The sequence below is a fragment of the Carcharodon carcharias genome, chromosome 16, assembly GCF_017639515.1.
Source record: "Carcharodon carcharias isolate sCarCar2 chromosome 16, sCarCar2.pri, whole genome shotgun sequence".
Classification (NCBI taxonomy): domain Eukaryota; kingdom Metazoa; phylum Chordata; class Chondrichthyes; order Lamniformes; family Lamnidae; genus Carcharodon; species Carcharodon carcharias.
In genome coordinates, this window is record NC_054482.1 from 87,522,260 (window position 1) to 87,541,258 (window position 18,999).

Consider the following 18,999-nt stretch of genomic DNA (forward strand, 5'->3'; position numbering starts at 1 on the left):
TAAACTGGGCGACCACTTTGCAGAACACCTGCGGTCTGTCCGCAAGAATGACCCAAACCTCCCTGTCGCTTGCCATTTCAACACTCCACCCTGCTCTCTTGCCCACATGTCTGTCCTTGGCTTGCTGCATTGTTCCAGTGAAGCCCAACGCAAACTGGAGGAACAGCACCTCATCTTCCGACTAGGCACTTTACAGCCTTCTGGACTGAATATTGAATTCAACAACTTTAGGTCGTGAGGTCCCTCCCCCATCCCCACCCCCTTCCTGTTTCCCCCTTCCTTTTTTTTCCAAATTATATAGATTTTCCTTTTCCCACCTATTTCCATTTTTTTTTTTAAATTTAAAATCTTTTATGCTCTCCCCACCCCCATTAGAGCTATACCTTGAGTGCCCTGCCATCCATTCTTAATTAGCACATTCATTTAGATAATATCACCAACTTTAACTTTAACACCTATGTGTTCTTTTGTTCTATTGTGGTTGACATCTTTTGATGATCTGCTATATTGAGTTCTGTCGAAGGGTCATGAGGACTCGAAACGTCAACTCTTTTCTTCTCCGCCGATGCTGCCAGACCTGCTGAGTTTTTCCAGGTAATTCTGTTTTTGCTTCTATCACTGCTTGTTTGTCCCTACAACCACAACCACACCCTCACTCCACTTCTCTCTCTCTCTCTCTCTCTCCGCCCCCAACCCACACACACACACCTTAAACCAGCTTATATTTCAACTCTCTCTTGCACTCGAACTCAAGTTCTGTCGAAGGGTCATGAGGACTCGAAACGTCAACTCTTTTCTTCTCCGCCGATGCTGCCAGACCTGCTGAGTTTTTCCAGGTAATTCTGTTTTTGTTTTTGTAACAGAGAACAAGAACCCGTGTATCCACCTTGATGTAGAAGGACCACCCAGCCGTTTACCAACGAACCATGTGCCTCTTAAACAAACTCACTCCTAAATGAATCCCCTCCACACTCATCTACTCTCCTCCGCCATCAGCAGCGTCTTGATCATCAACCAATCAACGCGCTCCTCACTGAAGAACGACTAGCCAATCAGAACTGTGAAATACGCTTGGTAGAGCGTGATTGGTAAACATTCACCAATAACAGCTCAACTCGCCTTCGGCCAACCAGGACCGACGTCGGCTGGCGAGAAGGCGGATTATACTATTAACCTGAGAGGTACATTCAGTATTATCTTGTCTCTGCTTAAAATTATTTTCCAGCCATGTATTACTGTTTTTTTGCTGGCTTTGGATCTTTCATAGTAACAAAATTTGCGATAAATTTGCCAGTAGAGCCGGGTACTGCAATCCCAGAATGCTGAGCGGCCGGGCCGGCGCCTGCACAGATTCCGCCTTTACGTCAAGCGAGGACTTATTACGTCATAAGGACTGATGGTGTCACTCTCACAAGTGAATTCCGAGCTGAAGAGGGATTGGACCAGAATCAACACATCTCTCAGTCCAAACAAATCATTACAGCTACATCTGGAAATATTTACTTAATATAGATGATAATACCAAATAGTAAGTATGATATGTCATTAGGGTTTTAGATAACTAGAGACAATGACTTGTATTCATATAGCACCTTGAACATCCTAAAATATCCAAAAGACACAGCACAGAATCATTGCCAAACAAAATCTGATGCATGAGCCGCATTAAGAAATATTAGGGTGTTTAACATAAACTTGATCAGAGTTAGGTTTCAAGAAGTGAGAGGCGGAGAGGTTTAGGGAGGAAATTCCAGGCCTAAGGTCCTTGGCAGCTAAAGGCATGGCCACGAATGGCTGAGCAAAGAAAATCGCCATAGGGCCCTGCCAGATCTCCTTCCCCATCATGCCTTTTAGGACCCTCTTTCCAGGTTTGCCTGGACACCTCATCTCGCTCAGGTGCGCTAGACCCTCCTGTTGGTGCCTACCAGGCCTGTCCTCCCCCTCAAGCCTGCCCAGACCTCCCTCCCCCTTGGGCCTGTCCGGAACTCCCCTCTTCATCAGGCCTGCCCAGACATCCCTCCCAACCAGGGCTGTCCAGATCTGCCACCTCCCCCCACCCCCCCCCCACCGGAACCTACTAGACCCCTCCCTCCACATCAAGCCTGCCCAGGCACACCACCACCCTGAGCCCTAACCACCCACTTGCTTGGAGCTGGACAACTCTCAGAGAGGAGAGTGCCAGCCAGCACACCTCCCTCATGGATAAGTGTGTGCTTGTGTCCCCACAGTGCACATGTGCAGACACAAAAGATGCTCAGCCAGCAACAAGAGGAGACTGAGCAGTATCCTCAGTTGCTGCCTGGAGGAATCTGGGATACATGGTATCCTGTGAAGCTCACGTATGGGACATGGGACAAGAAGCCAAACTCCTGGAGAATCTTGGGAAAGCTGGGATGGTTGGTCACCTTGCATTTCAGATAGCTGATCCTTCATCAGAACATTCTGATGAAGGGCCATCAATCTGAAACATCAGCTGTGGTTTTCTTCATAGAGGCTGCCTGACCTGCTGACCATTTCCAGCGTTTTCTGTTCTTATTTCAGATCTCCAGCATCTGCAGTGTATTGCTTTTATAAAATATGGGAGGTCAGCCAGGTGTGCGTTGCTATTGTTATATTATTCATAAAGAGTTAGGAACTGTTGTAGAGTGGCCAAGTTGTATTTCTAATGATAGAGTTGAACTGTAGACACTTCCTCAACAGGAAACACAGACCTGGTCATGATCACTGGTGGAACCAAATCTTGGTGATTTGTCTCTTTCTTCCTTAAATGGTCCACACGTTTACGGATGATCCAGCTTTCCACCTCCACGTGGGAAAATAGAGGTCTAGTCACTGCACTTATTTCATGTGGTAACCACTTTGGTCCTTCCCCGAAGTTTTCCACATATACTGGCTCTCCCACAGTAAATTTCCCCTCACGACTATGCCATTTGTGTTTGATTTTCTGGCTCCCCTGACTCCTTTCCACCTTCCGCTCTAATTCAGCATTATTAAGCTTAGTTTCATCCTGAGATGACGTTTCAACAATAACTCCGCAGGTGCGTCACCTGTTGTTGTGTGAGGGGTAATCCTGTAATGAAAAAGAAAGAATGCTAGCTCAGTTGTCAAGGAATCACCAGTTACCTTTTTCATGCCTGCTTTGAATGTTTGAACTGCCCTTTCGGCCAGTCCCTTTGAGGAAGGGTGCTCCGGTGCAGTTTTCACGAGTGATACCATTGAGGCTGACAAACCATTGAAACTCAGCACTTGTAAATGCCATACCGCTATCAGAAATGACTACTTTGGTAGACTCTGATGTAGTTTTTCAATTGTAATGGCTGACATTTGTGACTTCACCTCATATACGTCCAACTATTTTGAATGGGCATCGACAATGAGCAGAAACATTGTTCCCAGGAAAAGTCCAACATAGTCAATGTGTAACTGTCGCACCCAGGGTCTTCCTGGCCACTCCTTTGAGTGTAATGGAGCTCTCACTGGCAACTTCTGCAGTTGCTGACATTGCACACAGTGCTTTACTAAATTCTTTTTTTTTATTCATTCAAGGGATGTGGACTTCACTGGCTGGGCCAGCATTTATTGCCCATCCCTAGTTGCCCTTGAGAAGATGGTGGTGAGCTGCCTTATTGAAACATTGTAGTCCATGTAATGTAGGTACATAGTGCTGTTAGGAAGGGAGCTCCAGGATTTTGACCCAGTGACAGTGAAAGAACTGCGATATGTTTCCAAGTCAGGAGGGTGAGTGACTTGGAGGGGAACTTCCAGTTGGTGGTGTTTTCATGTATCTAATGCCCTTGTCCTTCTAGATGGCAGTGGTCATGGGTTTGGAAGGTGCTGTCTAAGGAGCCTTGGTGAATTCCTGCAGTGCATCTTGTAGATGGTACACACTGCTGCTACTGTGCATCGGTGGTGGAGGGAGTGAATGTTTGCGGATGTGGTGGCAGTCAAGCAAGCTTCTTTGTCCTGGATGGTGTCAAGCTTGTGTGTTGTGCGAGCTGCACTCACCCAGGCAAGTTGGGAGTATTCCATCACAATCCTGACTTGTGCCTTGTAGATGGTGGAAAGGTTTTGGGGAGTCAGGAGGTGAGTTACTCGTCACAGGATTTCTAGCCTCTGACCTGCTGTTGTATCCACAGTATTTATAAGGCAGGTCCAGTTCACCATCAATCCCAGGCCACCATAGATAGCTGTGTATTATGGTCTTCATTCGGGAAATCCCTGGATGGGCACTCCATATTTCCATCAAAAGTGGCTCCCTTCCCTTTGGAGGAACTATCATTCGTGCTCCCCACAATAAGATGCGATCCTGGCTGGTTATTTCATGTCTTCCGTTGAAATACGGTTTCATTTCATTGGATACGAGCTCCTGTGACCAACCATGCAGCACTTGCCCTCGTACTTGAGATAGGACTATGCCTTGATATGTCCAGCCTCTGATCTGTCGAACATATACCGGCAAGCAATCTAAGAAATTTAACAGCAAAACAAGTTCCTGTGGAACTGGGACGTGCTCATCGTTTTCTTGTAAAGGCAAACAACTAAGGACATTGGCATTTGCGATTTGATTGCCAGGCCCATGTACAGAAGTGTATTCGTATGCTGCCAGATTTAAAGCCCATCGTTGTATTCTTGCTGAGGCTGTGGGTGCTAAAGCCTTGTCCTTATTGAACAATGCTAGCAATGGTTTGTGGTCTGAAACAATTGTAAAATGGTGGCTATGTATGTATTGCTGAAATTTCTTGACACCAAAGGTGATGGACAGGCCTTCTTTTTCTATCTGGGAGTATCCCTTTTCCGCTGTGGTGAGCATCCTTGATGCATAACCTATTGGCCGTTCTGTGCCGTTGTCCATCTGATGAGAGAGCACTGCTCCCACTCTGTATGAAGAAGCGTCAAATGTCAACCAATTCTTTGGTCTGGTCATAATGCACGAATAGATTGGACAGGTGCAACAATTGTTTCGCCTTTATGAAAGCTTCTTTCTGGGGCGCCTCCCAAAACCAACTTTGGTTCCTTTTGAGTAGAGAATGCAGGGGGGCCAGCACTGTAGACAAATTGGGTAAGAACCGCCCATAATAGTTGATCATTCCTAGGAATGATTTGAGGTCTGAGGAGTTCTTTGGCGCAGGTGCCTCTCTTATGGCTCTCTCTTTTTCTTCAACCAGGTGGAGGCCCTGTGAATCTACCCGGTGATCCAAATAGATTACCTTCCTTGCTTGGAACGTGCACTTTTCTTTCTACCGCAGACTTTAATCTCAGCCTTCCTTTTGACTTCACTGTTGGCCAGACTTCTCTCAGATGTAAGCTCAACATGTCTGAGCTCAGTGGCTGAGTCTCCCAAAATTTCATTATCTCTCTGCTTCTTCGGAAATTTTGCAACTTTTGCTTCCAAAGCCCCTTAGGCTTCATTTAACTGATTCTTCAGCTCTTTGCTAGACAGGTAGCTTCACTGAGTTGGCAACACCTTGGAGTTTATCCAAACTCCTGTCTCCTGGCTGTATCCAGCTATACATGACTCCCAGGGCTTTCCCTGAGCCCTCTCCGATTACCAGGGTTTCTCCTGAGTCATCTTCGATCACCAGGGCTTCTCCTGAGCCGTCTTTGCATTTATTCTGGTGTGCTTCCCATTCTACTGTTTAAGATGGCCTTCATGTTTTCATGTTGCTGAATGGTTATGCGTTCCTTTTGCATTTGATCTTGAAGGACAATCAACTGCTCTTTCAACTGTTTAATTTCTTGTTTCCCTCTCTCTGGGGTTTCCTGTTGCCCTTGGCAGAATTGCCCTCTCTCTGGAATCTCTTGTTCCCTTCAGCAGAATTGCCCTCACTCTGGAATATCTTGTTCCCTTCAGCAGAGTTGCTCTCTCTCTGGGGTCTCCTGTTGCCCTTGGCAGAGTTACCCTCTCTCTGGGATCTCCTGTTGCCCTTGGCAGAGTTACCCTCTCTCTGGGGTCTCCTGTTCCCTTCGGCAGAGTTGCCCTCTCTTTGGAGTCTCTTGTTCCCTTCAGCAGAGTTGCTCTCTCTCTGGGGTCTCCTGTTGCCCTTGGCAGAGTTAGCCTCTCTCTGGGATCTCCTGTTGCCCTTGGCAAAGTTACCTTCTCTCTGGAGTCTCTTGTTCCCTTTGGCAGAGTTACTCTCTCTTTGGAGTCTCTTGTTCCCTTCGGCAGAGTTGCCCTCTCTCTAGGGTCTCTTATTCCTTTTGGCAGAGTTGCCCTCTCTCTGGAGTCACTTGTTCCCTTCGGCAGAGATACCCTCTCTCGGGGTCTCTTGTTGCCTTCTGCAGAGTTGCCCTCTCTCTGGGGTCTCTTATTCCTTTTAGCAGAGATGCCCTCTCTCTGGGGCCTCTTCTAACGTTAAATGTATTGCCACTTTAAGAGCAGTCACCGTTTTTTTTACTCGGGCTGTCTCTGCAACTGTCGGCTTTTCTGTGCTGTGTTTCCCGTGCTTTTTGAGTTTTGGCAGGATCCCCACGATTGTGGGCCTTCTTCTCTTTTAACTTTGTAAAACTTCGTTCCTGTTCGGAAAAACACAGCAGCGATTTCTTCTCTCTTTCCTGGGCAACTTTGCTGGGTTTTTTCTTTTTAAAAAAAAAACTGCAGCGCTGCTTTCTGCTCTGATTGCTGCTTTTTTAAAAACTTGCAAGCTGTGTGCCAGCTTCTCTAAACTACTGAGCCTGCGGGGCTGCCACCCGTTTTACAATATAAGGACAGATTCTCTTTTTGTTTTTTTGTTTTGCTCACATGTCTTGTGGATTCTCACTCAGAGGTCTTGCAATTTTGGTATTATTTTTTAAATGTCGGGAGTGCTCCTGGAAATTTCACAGCCATTTGCATTGGGGACCGTTTTTTTCTTTAACTTAAAGCGACAGCATACCTGGTGAGTACATCTTCCTTTCTTTTTAATTATCTTAAACACTCACAATTGCTGGGCAAGAGACAGCATCGGATCTGATTGATCCTCGTTGCCAGTTTGTTGTAGGGTGGCTGAGTTGTATTATTAATGATAGAGTTGAACTGTAAACACTTCTTGGGAAGAAACTTTAAGTTTATTTACAACATACTCAGCAGCAACTACACATGTGCTTTCAACTCTAACTCCAACCCTACACTGACTGCTGAGGTAGCCCGCGTTACTCCTATTGGTCACTACAAATCATGCCTAACAAGTATTATTCTTAAAAGTACATTATGCACTAAATAAAACCATAAATTATTACAAGAACTCATTGTTATGTGGATGTACGTCCAGGGTGCCACATTTACTGCTGCACTGCAGCCAGGTGCTGAGCAACAATGTATCGGTCCACCAACCACATGGAGAGCATGTAAGAAATACAATTGATGAAGCTGCAGCATTTTGAGTCTAAAAGTGTGGTTATTTCAAACTTATGGGAAACAGAAGACATAACATGGTGGCAGCACGTGTTTATGAGCAAGGCCCCAACATTTTAAATGGATTTAATGCTGTATTAGATTGAGAAAAATCAACCCGAATTAGTGCCAGAGAGAGAGAGAGAGAAGAACTGAGTAAATCATGTGAAAATGAAATGGCCAGCGTCACTGCAATGAATGTAGCACAGCTACAGCCCATAATGAATTCGGAAGCTGATGATGTCGTAAAAGCTTTTGAGAAGTTTAAACAAAAGTGCAGATTGACATTCATTAGCTTTCTGAAAGGCAGTAGTCAAGAGGAAACAGTCAGCTACATCTTTTTGTGGGCAGGAGAGAAAGGGTTAAAACTTGTTTAATAGCTGGGTAATGAGTGAGGACGATAGTAACCCTGACAACATTTTTGAAAAATTCAGTACGCATCTCCTGCCAAAGTCAAATCATCAGGTCCATTGATATGAATCAAAGCGTGAGGCAGGAAACAGGCAAGTCTGTTGACAATTTCTTAACAAGATTGAAAAATGCAGCGAGAAAATGTAAATTCAAGGAAAAGGATGAAAGACGGATAGATCAGCTCATTTAGGGGTTTTGCACACCTGAATTAGAAAAGATTCAATTGAATAGGACATGCTCACAATATTGCAGGCTTTAGACACTGCCCGAACATATGAAGCCACAAGTAGACAAATGAAGAGGCTGACTATCCAAATAGTTAGCTTTCAGATAAGTGAACAGAAAAGCAGCAAGGTCAATGCAGTGAAACGACAGCAAAAGCATGCATACCAGACAGAAGGAAAGATATTCAAGAGCTGTGGACGACCACATGAGTTCACAGACAAAAGGAAATGTCCTGCACATAGATTTATCGGAGCTTGTGGAAAAGCAAGTCACTGGGAAAACGCCAATGTGCAGAACAAAGGAAGAATGTGGTAAGCAAGTTATCAGAGACAGAGCAACAGGGCAAATGGGAAGGAAAAGAAACCAAAACATCCATGCCTAAGAAGATGACACTGAGTTTGAGAACACAATAGACATAGGAACCGTAGAACTGCATGAAATATTCTAATGTGACAGCTCCCAGAGAAAAGAAATTCACACAATCATTCAGAACAGGAAGAGGGTGAGAAATAAGCCCACAACCATAAATCTGAAGCTGAAGCTTGATACTGGAGCACAGAGTAATATCATCCCACTCAGACTATACCAGAAGATCTTTCCTGAAACTTTGAAAGAAAATAGTTACCCAAGGAAAGAGGCCCTGAAACCAAGCAACAGCATGTTAACAATTCAGCAGCTAGGAATAACCCAAATCAGAGGGACACACAAAGGAAAAGATGTTAACTCTATGTTCTACAAGTGTGAAACCGATGGTCCTGCATTGAGCAGTTGTAAAGGTCTGCAGCTTATCTCTGTAAACCATGACATGAAGGACACAGCACTGAGGGTTGAAGGTAGTGTACCCGTTGAAAAACACCTTCCAATCAGAGTCAAGGACGATCTGGTACAAGTGTATCCAAAGCGTTTTGATGAGATGCTTTGAAGATTTTGAGTATCACATTACTATCGATCCAGTGAAGAAATCAGTGATTTATCCCCCACATAAAGTACCAATGGATTTAAAAGAAGAGATTGAAAGAGAGCTCCAAGAGTTGGAAGAAAATAAAGTAATCGCCAGAGTCATAGAGTCCACAGATTGGGTAAATTCCATCATGGTAAGAGAGAATCCAAATAAACAGTTAAGAATTTACCTGGATCCCAAAAATTTTAATCAAGAAATAAAGAGGAATCATTAGTATTCCAACACTGGAAGAGATCATGCCAGCACCGCCAGGGCAAACGTTTTCAGCAAGCTCGATGCCAGAAATGGCTCCTGGAACATGAAGCATGATGAGGAATCTTCACTGTTGACAGCACTTATCACACCTTTTGGTCAGTGCCAATTCCTGTGCTTACCTTGTGGCCTTAAAGTAAGCCAGGATATGTGCCACTAGAAAATAAAAAGACCTACAGATGTAAAGGAGCAGTCAGCATACCTGATGGCATCCAGATCTATGGTATAGATGGAAAAGATCATGACTACCATCTACATGAAGCCATGGAGAGAACCAGAAAAGCTGGGATCAAACTAAATGCAGAAAAATGTATTGTGAAGCTGACAGAATGCCAGTTCATCAGAATAGTATTCGCACCTGATGTCCTGGTATCTCTAAGATGGAAGCTCTAAGAGACAAGAAAGAGTTTTGAAGTTTCCTTGGCTTGATCCAGGACATGAGCTCTTTCATACCTCACGGGTAGAATCTTACCTATGGCGGGTGGGCTGGGCAGGAGCGGGTGGGGGCAGGCGCTGCCCTCCCAGTGTAAAGTACGGCCAGTAGTGCTGCACTACCGGTGCCGGCGGGGGGAGGAGGAAGGGTCGGGGCCTGTGTTCTTCCAGTGTCACATGAGCTGGGACATGTTTGTGAAGTTTACAAAATTTATTTATTAATTCTATAAAACCTTCGGAAAAGCTCATCCCGCCCCCGGATAAAGTTTCCTGGAAAACGCAAAGGCCGCTTGGGCTCTTCGCCTGCCCGCCAACCTTATGGTTGGACGGGCAGAGGTGTTAATAAGGTAAATTGCTTTCTTAATGGCCTTAATAGATGGTTGACAGTTCGGCTGGCCCGCAGCCACCTCCGGCGCGCACCCGCCAAACACAATATTGAAATGACGTGCGCTGATGTCAGGATGCATGCCCGACATCATCTCGCATCATTTTACGCGTGTTGGGCCTCTCCCCGCATGCCCACGGCAATATTCTGCTCCGTGTATCAGAACACACAGCAAACCTGTGGGAGCTGATGGAAGAAGGTGTAGAGTACAGTGGTCAAAGTCACACAACAGGAGCTTCAACAAGCTCAAAAAGGTAATATGCCAGGACTCAAGCACGTCATACTATGACAGAAAGAAACCTGCCACCCTGCAAGCGGATGCTTCTACAAAAGGACTGGGCAGCCTTGGCACAAGAGGGAAAGCCAATGACATTCACTTCCAAAGCTCTAACCTCAGCTGAGACCAGATATGTCAACATAGAAAGAGAGCTTTCAGCAGTTGTGTATGGATGTGAGAAATTCTGCATATATCTCTATTGATAGTGGAGAGTTATCATTGTCCACTAGAACAGATCTACAAGAAAAGTCTGTGTACAGCTCCAGCAAGCTGTAGAGATTATTCTTGAGGCTTTAGTCATGATTTCACTTTGAAATACAAGCCAGAATAAAATGGTGCTGGCAGATGGCCCATCTCAGTTGTTGTCTCAGGTGAACATGATATAAAAGGTCTAGGTATAAAGATCCATCACCTAGTGAATGTAATACCACCAAAACGGAGTCAAATTAGAGATGAGACCAGCAAAGATGAGAAGCTACAGCTGCTTTCTGAGCAAGTGACCTAGAGATGTCCTGATAAGATACAGCAAACACCGCCACCAATCGAGCAGTATTGGTCTATCAGAGATGACATCTCACTAGAAGATGGTGTTCTGTTAGCCAAATCCAGAATAATCATACTTAAAACAATGCAAAAAGAATTTCCCCAGAAGATACATGAAGGCCACAGGGGCGTGGAGAAGTGTAAGCTCCGAGCCAAATTAGCTGTGCACTGGATAGGCATCTACAAAGACATTGAAAATATGGTGCCTACATGCAACATATGTCCATAGAAAGTGGAGATGATAGCTACTGAATTACCAGCTAGACCATGGCAAACTGTGGGAACCAATTTAATCACACACAATCAAGAATGGTATCTCATAGTTGCAGACTACTATTCAGAGCTCCCTTTTACCTGAAAGATGAAAGATTTGAGAGCTACAACAATCAAAATAATCACACTTTTAGATTCAAAATGCTGGAGCTTCATCGAATGTATTTCTTACAGCTCTCCATTTAGCTAGTGGACTGCTACATTGTTGCTTGGCACCTGACTGCAGTGCAGCAGTAAATGTGCCACCCTGTAGATTCACATAACAATTAGTTCCTTACTTTTTATAAACAATATAACATCCTTCTTACTTTAACAAAATCTGTCTCTTTATTAATGTAACTGTTCGATCATTAACTTTTTTATTATGTTATACCTAACAATCAAGATTAACAATCAACTTTTATAATTAAACTGAGCACGCTTAGAGTCTGTTGTAGCTTGTTCTCTTGCAGTACGAGATCTGTTTGCTGAACAAGGGATTCCTGAAAGAATGATATGTGACAATGGAACCCAATTCACCTCCAGAGAATTTAAGGAATTTTCTGAAAAGTATGGGTGTAACATCATCACCTCAACAACAAATTACCCAATGGGACACAGGTTTATAGAAAAACACACACGGAGAGTCAAATGAACCCTCCGATCTACACTTCTCATGGCTTACAGACCCGTTGAATAATAGAATGTAAAAGACAATTCTGCCAAACAAGATACTCCCTCCAAGTGACCAGGAGGAAGTAAGACAGCGACTCACTGATGCATAGGTAGAAGGAGGTCGACACTTAAACAAGAATGGACAAAATATACACATACAGGATCCAATCCTGAAAACCCGGAATCCAGTACAAGCTGTTGGTGAAGCAGAGACTGCAAGGTCATACATCATTGAGACTGAAACCAGTAAGCAAAAGAGAAGGAACAGAGTCCATATTTGATCTATACCTGAGCTGGGAAAGCAGAAAAGATCATTAGCAATGCAGTAATGTCATTAACCAGCAAGACAACATCAACAGCATCGCCAACTAGCTGTGCAAATCAGCAATGTCACCAACAATTGACGCAACATTAATGACATTAAGCATGACTCCTACAATACCAGGAGCAATATTGTCCATGCACCATGCCAACACATTCCTGAGAGCAGTAAATGCCAGAGCTACAAGATGGCGACACAACATCCTGCCACCTAAACGATACCCTGAATAATATTTTTAGAAAAGAGAATAAGCTACAACAGACTGTAAAGGTGCTCAGTTTAATTATGAAAGTTGATTGTTAATCTTGTTTTGTTAGGTATAACATAATAAAAAAAAGTTAATGATAGAACAATTGCATTAATAAAGAGGCATATTTTGTTAAAGTAAGAGGGATGTTATATTTATAAAAAGTTAGCAACTAATTGTTATGTGAATCTACAGGATGGCACATTTACTGATGCACTGCAGTCAGGTGCCAAGCAACAAAGTAGCAGTGCACCAGCTATATGGAGAGCTGTAAGAAATACATTCGATGAAGCTGCAGCATCTTAAAGTGTGATTATTTTGAACTTATGGGAACCAGAAAACATAACAGGAGCAGCCAAGCCTAGATAAAAGAAAAGCATGGTTAAGGGTTTCAGCAGCAGATGAGCTGAGGCAGGAACAGAGTCGGACAATATTGCAGAAGCTGTCTTAGTGGTGGCACAGATAGGTGGTCAGAAGCTCATCACTGAGCCAAATACAACATCAAGGCTGCAAACAGGCTGTTTTAACCTCAGACCACACCAAGGAGAGGGATGGACTCATTGGCTAGGGAATGAAGTTTCTGATAGGGACCAAAGCTTTGATTTTCCCAATATTTAATTGGAATAAATTTCTGCTCTTCAGCTACTAGATGATAGAGAAGCAGAATCACACAGTGCAGAAGAGGCGCTTAGGCCCATCGAGTCTGCACCAAAACGTGAGAAACACCTGACCTACCTACCTAATCCCATTTACCAGCACTTGGCCCATAGCCTTGAATGCAGTGACGTGCCAAGTGCTCATCCAGATACTTTCTAAAGGATGTGAGGCAACCTGCCTACACCACCCTCCCAGGCAGCACATTCCACACCGTCACCACCCTCTGAGTAAAAAAGTTTTTCCTCACATCACCCCTAAACCTCCTGCCCCTCACCTTGAACTTGTGTCCCCTTATGACTGATCCTTAAGGGGCACAGTTGCTCCCTATCCACCCTGTCTATGCCCCTCATAATCTTGTACAACTTGATCAGGTCATCCCTCAGTCTTCTTTGCTCCAATGAAAACAACCCAAGTCTATCCAACCCCTCTTCATAACTTAAATGTTTCATCCCAGGCAACATTCTGGTGAATCTCGTCTACACCCCCTCCAGTGCAATCACATCCTTCCTATAAGGTGGCATCCAGAACTGCATACAGTACTCCAGCAGTGGCCTCGCCACGATTCTATACAACTCCAACATGATCTCCCTACTTTTGTAATCTATGCCTCGATTGATAAAGGCAAGTGTCCCATATGCCTTTTTCACCACCCCACTAACATGCCCCTCTGCCTTCGGAGATCTATGGACACACACACCAAGGTCCCTTTGTTCCTTAGAACTTCCTAGTGTTATGCGATTCATTGAATACTTCCTTGTCAAATTACTCCTTCCAAAGTCTATCACCTCACACTTTTCAGGGTTAAGTTCCATCTGCCACTTATCTGCCCATTTGACCATCCTGTCAATATCTTTCTGCAGCCCAAGCCTCAACCTCACTGTTAACTACCCGGCCAATCTTTGTGTCATCCGCAAACTTACTAATCCTACTCCCCACGTAGTCATCTATGTCATTTATATATATGACAAATAATAGGGGACCTAGCACAGATTCCTGTGTTATGCCATTGGACATGGGCTTCCAGTCACTAAAGCAGCCTTTTGTCATCACCCTCTGTCTCCTACAACTGAGCCAATTTTGAATCCACCTTATCAAATTACCCTGTATCCCATGTGCATTTGCCTTCTTTATAAGTCTCCCATGTGGGACCTTGTCAAAGGCTTTGTTGAAATCCATATAAACTACATCAACTACACTACCCTCATCTACACACCTGGTCACCTCCTCAAAAAATTAGTTAAATTTATTAGGCATGACCTCCCTCTGACAAAGCCATGCTGACTATCCCTGATCAAACCTTGCCTCTCCAAGTGGAGGTAGATTCTCTCCTCAGAATTTTCTCCAATAGTTTCCCTGCCACTGACATGAGACTCACTGGTCTGTAGTTCCCTGGATTACCTCTACAACCCCTGACAATTTAGAGACAGTGGAGGCGTCAAGAGATGTGGTGAAAGAAAGAACTTGCACTGCCTTGTGATATCCTAAAGCACTAATTATTGTTGTTACAAGGGCATAATACGTTATTTTGTTTTTGTAGAGTGAATTATAGGAGTGAATTACAGACCTGATATTTACTGTCCACCGTCAGTTGGAGTCATACTTAGCACAAAGGAAGATGGTTGTGATTGTTGGAGACCAATCATCTCAGCCCCAGGATATCAATGCAGGAGTTCCCCAGGGTGGTATCCTAGGTTCAACCATTTTCAGCTGCTTATATCAATTGCCTTCACTCCATCATAAGGTCAGAAGTGGGGATATTCGCTGGTGACTAATGCTGTGTTCAGTTCCATTCATAACTCTCAGATACTGAAGCGGTCTGTGTCCATTTGCAAGACCTGGGGCAGAACTTTACCATCGGCGAGTGGGGGGTGGGGTCCGCTTGCCAACGTGTAAAATGATGCGGGATGACTTCAAGCGGAACCCCCTGACATCACCCCACCCCATTTAAATTTTCAGGAAGGCGGGGGCGCAGCAAAATCAGCTGCGGGCCTGCCGACCTGTCAATGGCCACTTGAGGCCATTGACTGGATCAATTAAGCAATTAAAGGACCTGCCCGTCCAACCTTAAGGTTGTCGGGTCAGCCAGGAGCCCCAGCGGCAACTAGAAAAAACATGAAACCTCATCCAGCGGCGGGATGAGGTTTCATGTAGGGTTTTAAAAATTGTAATAAAGTTGTTAGGGAAATTATGAACATGGCCCAACTCATGTGACATTGTCACATGAGGGGACATGTAAGGGATTTTTCTTTTCTCTATTTGTAATATTTTTAAAAGTCGAGGCACTCCCCCTGAGGCTGCACTTAGCCACAGTGAGATGAGTGTGCTCTTTTGTGCGCATGCATGAAAGAGCACACTCTCGATTTTAGGGATTCGCCCCCCTCCGCCCGCACAGGGAGCGCTTCCCGGTGGACATCATGCTGGGCAGGCCTTAATTGGCCCACCCACATAAAATGGCGGTGCGGCCCCAATCGCTGGCAGTGATCGGCTCCACTCTCACCCGCGATTGGGTCAGGCCCACCCACCTGATGAACAGAAAATTCAGCACCTGGACAACATTTTGGGCTGTTTTGTGGCAAGTAAAATTGTGCCACACAAGTGCCAGGCAATGACCATCAGTAACAAGAGAGAATCTAACTACCTCCCCCTGACATTCAGTGGCATTGCCATCGCTGAATCCCCCAGCATCAGCATCCTGGGATCACCTTTGGCCAGAAACTGAAGACCAGCTATATGAATATTGTGGCTACAAGAGCAGGTCAGAGGCTAGGAACTTTGCACTAAATAACTCACCTACTGACTCCTCAAAGCTTTTGTTACCTCTAGACTCTACTACTCCATTGGTTTCCTGGCTGGCCTCTCAATTTGCACCCTCTGTAAAATTAAGCTCATCCAAAACTCTGCCTCCATGTCCTAACTCTCACAAAGTCCTGTGCATCACCACTGTGCCTGCTGGCCTACATTGGCTCCCGGTCCAGGAACACCTTGACTTTAAATTTCTCACCCTGGTTTTTAAGTCCAAGGCTTTTTCCCTCCTTACCTCTCCCAGGCCCACAATCCTCTGAGATCTCTGCACTCCTCCAATCCTGGCCCCTTGTATATACCTAATTTTAATCCACCATTAAAGCCATGCCTTCAGCTTCCTAGGCTGAAGCTGTGGAATTTTTTCTCCAAGCCCCTCTGCCTCTCTCTCATCCTTTAAGATGCTCCTTAAAACCTACCTCTTTGACCAAGATTTTGGTCACCTGTCCCCATATCTCTTTATGTGACTGTGAAGCACCTTGGGATATTTGACTTATGTTAAAGGTGCTAATTAAACATAAATTTTGGTTGTTGTTTGAAATTAACATTCAGGAATGAACAAATAATGAGAGAGATTGCCCTCTCTTAATTCACTGAGAGCCCCAGTAATGCTGAAGGCAGTAATTCAGGACATATTGACCACATTTCTCATAGCATTGAAGACAGAAATAAGTGAAAATGTTAGCTCATTTTCATATCCGACATACATACATATAAGAATACAAATATTTATTTATTTTCAGATTGGGTTTGTCCCTTTTTCATCACTTTTGGAGCATGTATGATACTAGCAACTATTACCTGTTGTCTGTTTCACTTGAGGAAGACCAGAAACCGGAAAAAAGAGATAACAGAATGGGTGAATGCCATGAAATATGGGGGGAAAGTGTACCATCCATTACTACACTGGATTAAGAACAACAGTGATTTATCCATTAAAGCTAGAGTATATTGCTCAGGAAACGAGGAATGCAAGAAAAGAAAGGTTTGGAAAACTCGCACTATATTACCAGTGAGATATAAGAAGATAATAGAGGAACCAAGTGTGCTTAATCGTGAAGCAGGTGACTGTAACAGCCTGCCGATTGGAAACAAGCCTTTCCCCAAGTCACCAGTGTATGTCGCCTCTGGCGAAGCCAGTTCCCTGTATAGTCAAATTAATAATGAACAAGCCAACTGTAGGTCTTCCTTATATACTGAGAAATCCCAACAGCAAGTCTTTCCAACTTCTCTTTTTCTGGATGAAAAATGTGCTGCTATTCACAAGTATGTAGTGGAACTTGAAGAACAGCAATCTGGCATTGCTTGCCCAGATGTAAATGATTCAGTAAGTTCTTCAGACAACCAGGAATGTTCAGACTCTATTTCAACTAGACTATCTGATTTAAAAGCAGCAAAGCATGAGGCTTCAACCATCAAACAGGAGCACTGTAAGACACCAGTGTTGTCTGAATCAAACTCAGATACCCAGAAATCCAATGTTTATTCTGTCCCTGACACTGTCTCTTTGTGAAGGTTTTCTCTTGTTTTTTTCAGATTCTATATACCCACTGCATCTGGCAGTATTCAAATATGTTTAACGTGCCAAATAGAGGTATTTTAAGAAATTCCACTATTCTCACAGTCTGAATAATCAGCTTGGTTTTCAACTGTTCTTGTCTCAATCACTTTCAGATCCTCTCAAAGCTACTGTCTCCAAATTTCAGTTTATAATCTAAGAATATTTTTGTCTTCTATTCCACACCTGGTGTGGCCCACATTAGATCTGTTTTTTTCTAAACAACATAAAATATCTTCATTTTAACACATATTGGCCAGCTAGTTTTTTTTTTTAAACAGTCAGTTAATAAGAAATAAATGAAACATCTATTTCAGTGTGGTTTATTGTGGTTTAAAGTGCAAATCTATTGTATAAGTAATAAATATAACTCAAATCCTGTTACCCCAAAGCTGATCTGAACCTAAATGCTTGATGCTGTTTCTTTATGATTTTAACATGGGCCAGAATCTTCGGCTCGGCAAGTGTGGGGCGGGGCCTGCTCGCTGAGGTGTAAAATGATGTGGGGCAATATCGGGCGTGCATCCCGACATCACTGCGCGACATTTAGAACTTGGCTGCATGCCTACCAAACTGTCAAAGGCCTATAAGGCCATTTAAAAAGACAATTAAGCAATTACCTGAGCTAAAACAAAAACAGAATTACCTGGAAAAACTCAGCAGGTCTGGCAGCATCGGCGGAGAAGAAAAGAGTTGACGTTTCGAGTCCTCATGACCCTTCGACAGAACTAGGTGAATCCAAGGAAGGGGTGAAATATAAGCTGGTTTAAGGTGTGGGGGGGTGGGTGGGTTGGGTGGGGGGAGAGAAGTGGAGGGGGTTGGTGTGGTTGTAGGGACAAACAAGCAGTGATAGAAGCAGATCATCAAAAGATGTCACAGACAACAGAACAAAAGAACACATAGATGTTAAAGTTGGTGATATTATCTAAACGAATGTGCTAATTAAGAATGGATGGTAGGGCACTCAAGGTATAGCTCTAGTGGGGGTGGGGGGAGCATAAAAGATTTAAAAATATTTAAAAATAATGGAAATAGGTGGGAAAAAGAAAAATCTATATAATTTATTGGAAAAAAACAAAAGGAAGGGGGAAGAAACAAAGGGGGTGGGGATGGATGGTTTCTTCCCCCTTCCTTTTGTTTTTTCCAATAAATTATATAGATTTTTCTTTTTCCCACCTATTTCTATTATTTTTAAATCTTTTATGCTCCCCCCACCCCCCCTAGAGCTATACCTTGAGTGCCCTACCATCCATTCTTAATTAGCACATTTGTTTAGATAATATCACCAACTTTAACACCTATGTGTTCTTTTGTTCTGTTGTCTGTGACATCTTTTGATGATCTGCTTCTATCACTGCTTGTTTGTCCCTACAACCACACCAACCCCCTCCACTTCTCTCCCCCCACCCAACCCACCCACCCCCCCACACGTTAAACCAGCTTATATTTCACCCCTTCCTTGGATTCACCTAGTTCTGTCGAAGGGTCATGAGGACTCAAAACGTCAACTCTCTTCTCTGCCGATGCTGCCAGACCTGCTGAGTTTTTCCAGGTAATTCTGTTTTTGTTTTGGATTTCCAGCATCCGCAGTTTTTTGTTTTTAATTACCTGAGCTGCCTGTCCAACCTTAAGGT

At 44.0% G+C, this 18,999-nt stretch overlaps 2 protein-coding genes across 5 annotated transcripts in view; one reads left to right on the forward strand and one right to left on the reverse strand.

Moving 5' to 3' along the window:
• The window catches only part of dph2 (diphthamide biosynthesis 2), a 21,564-nt gene extending 20,537 nt beyond the window's left edge, over window positions 1-1,027 (reverse strand). The window contains exon 1 of one of the 4 annotated variants that reach the window (XM_041208977.1): window positions 950-1,027. The gene's annotated coding sequence lies outside the window, so the exon portion shown is untranslated. Of the gene's footprint in view, window positions 1-708 lie in introns of all 4 variants that reach the window. The other 3 variants (XM_041208980.1, XM_041208976.1, XM_041208978.1) reach the window with 3 other exon arrangements.
• Window positions 1,002-17,559, forward strand: LOC121289465. Its single transcript, XM_041208981.1, has 3 exons — window positions 1,002-1,181; window positions 1,298-1,528; window positions 16,551-17,559. The coding sequence occupies exons 2-3, from the start codon at window positions 1,513-1,515 to the stop codon at window positions 17,318-17,320; spliced, it is 786 nt and encodes a 261-aa protein (XP_041064915.1). The 5' UTR covers window positions 1,002-1,181; window positions 1,298-1,512; the 3' UTR covers window positions 17,321-17,559.
• The last annotated feature ends 1,440 nt before the right edge of the window (window positions 17,560-18,999 follow it).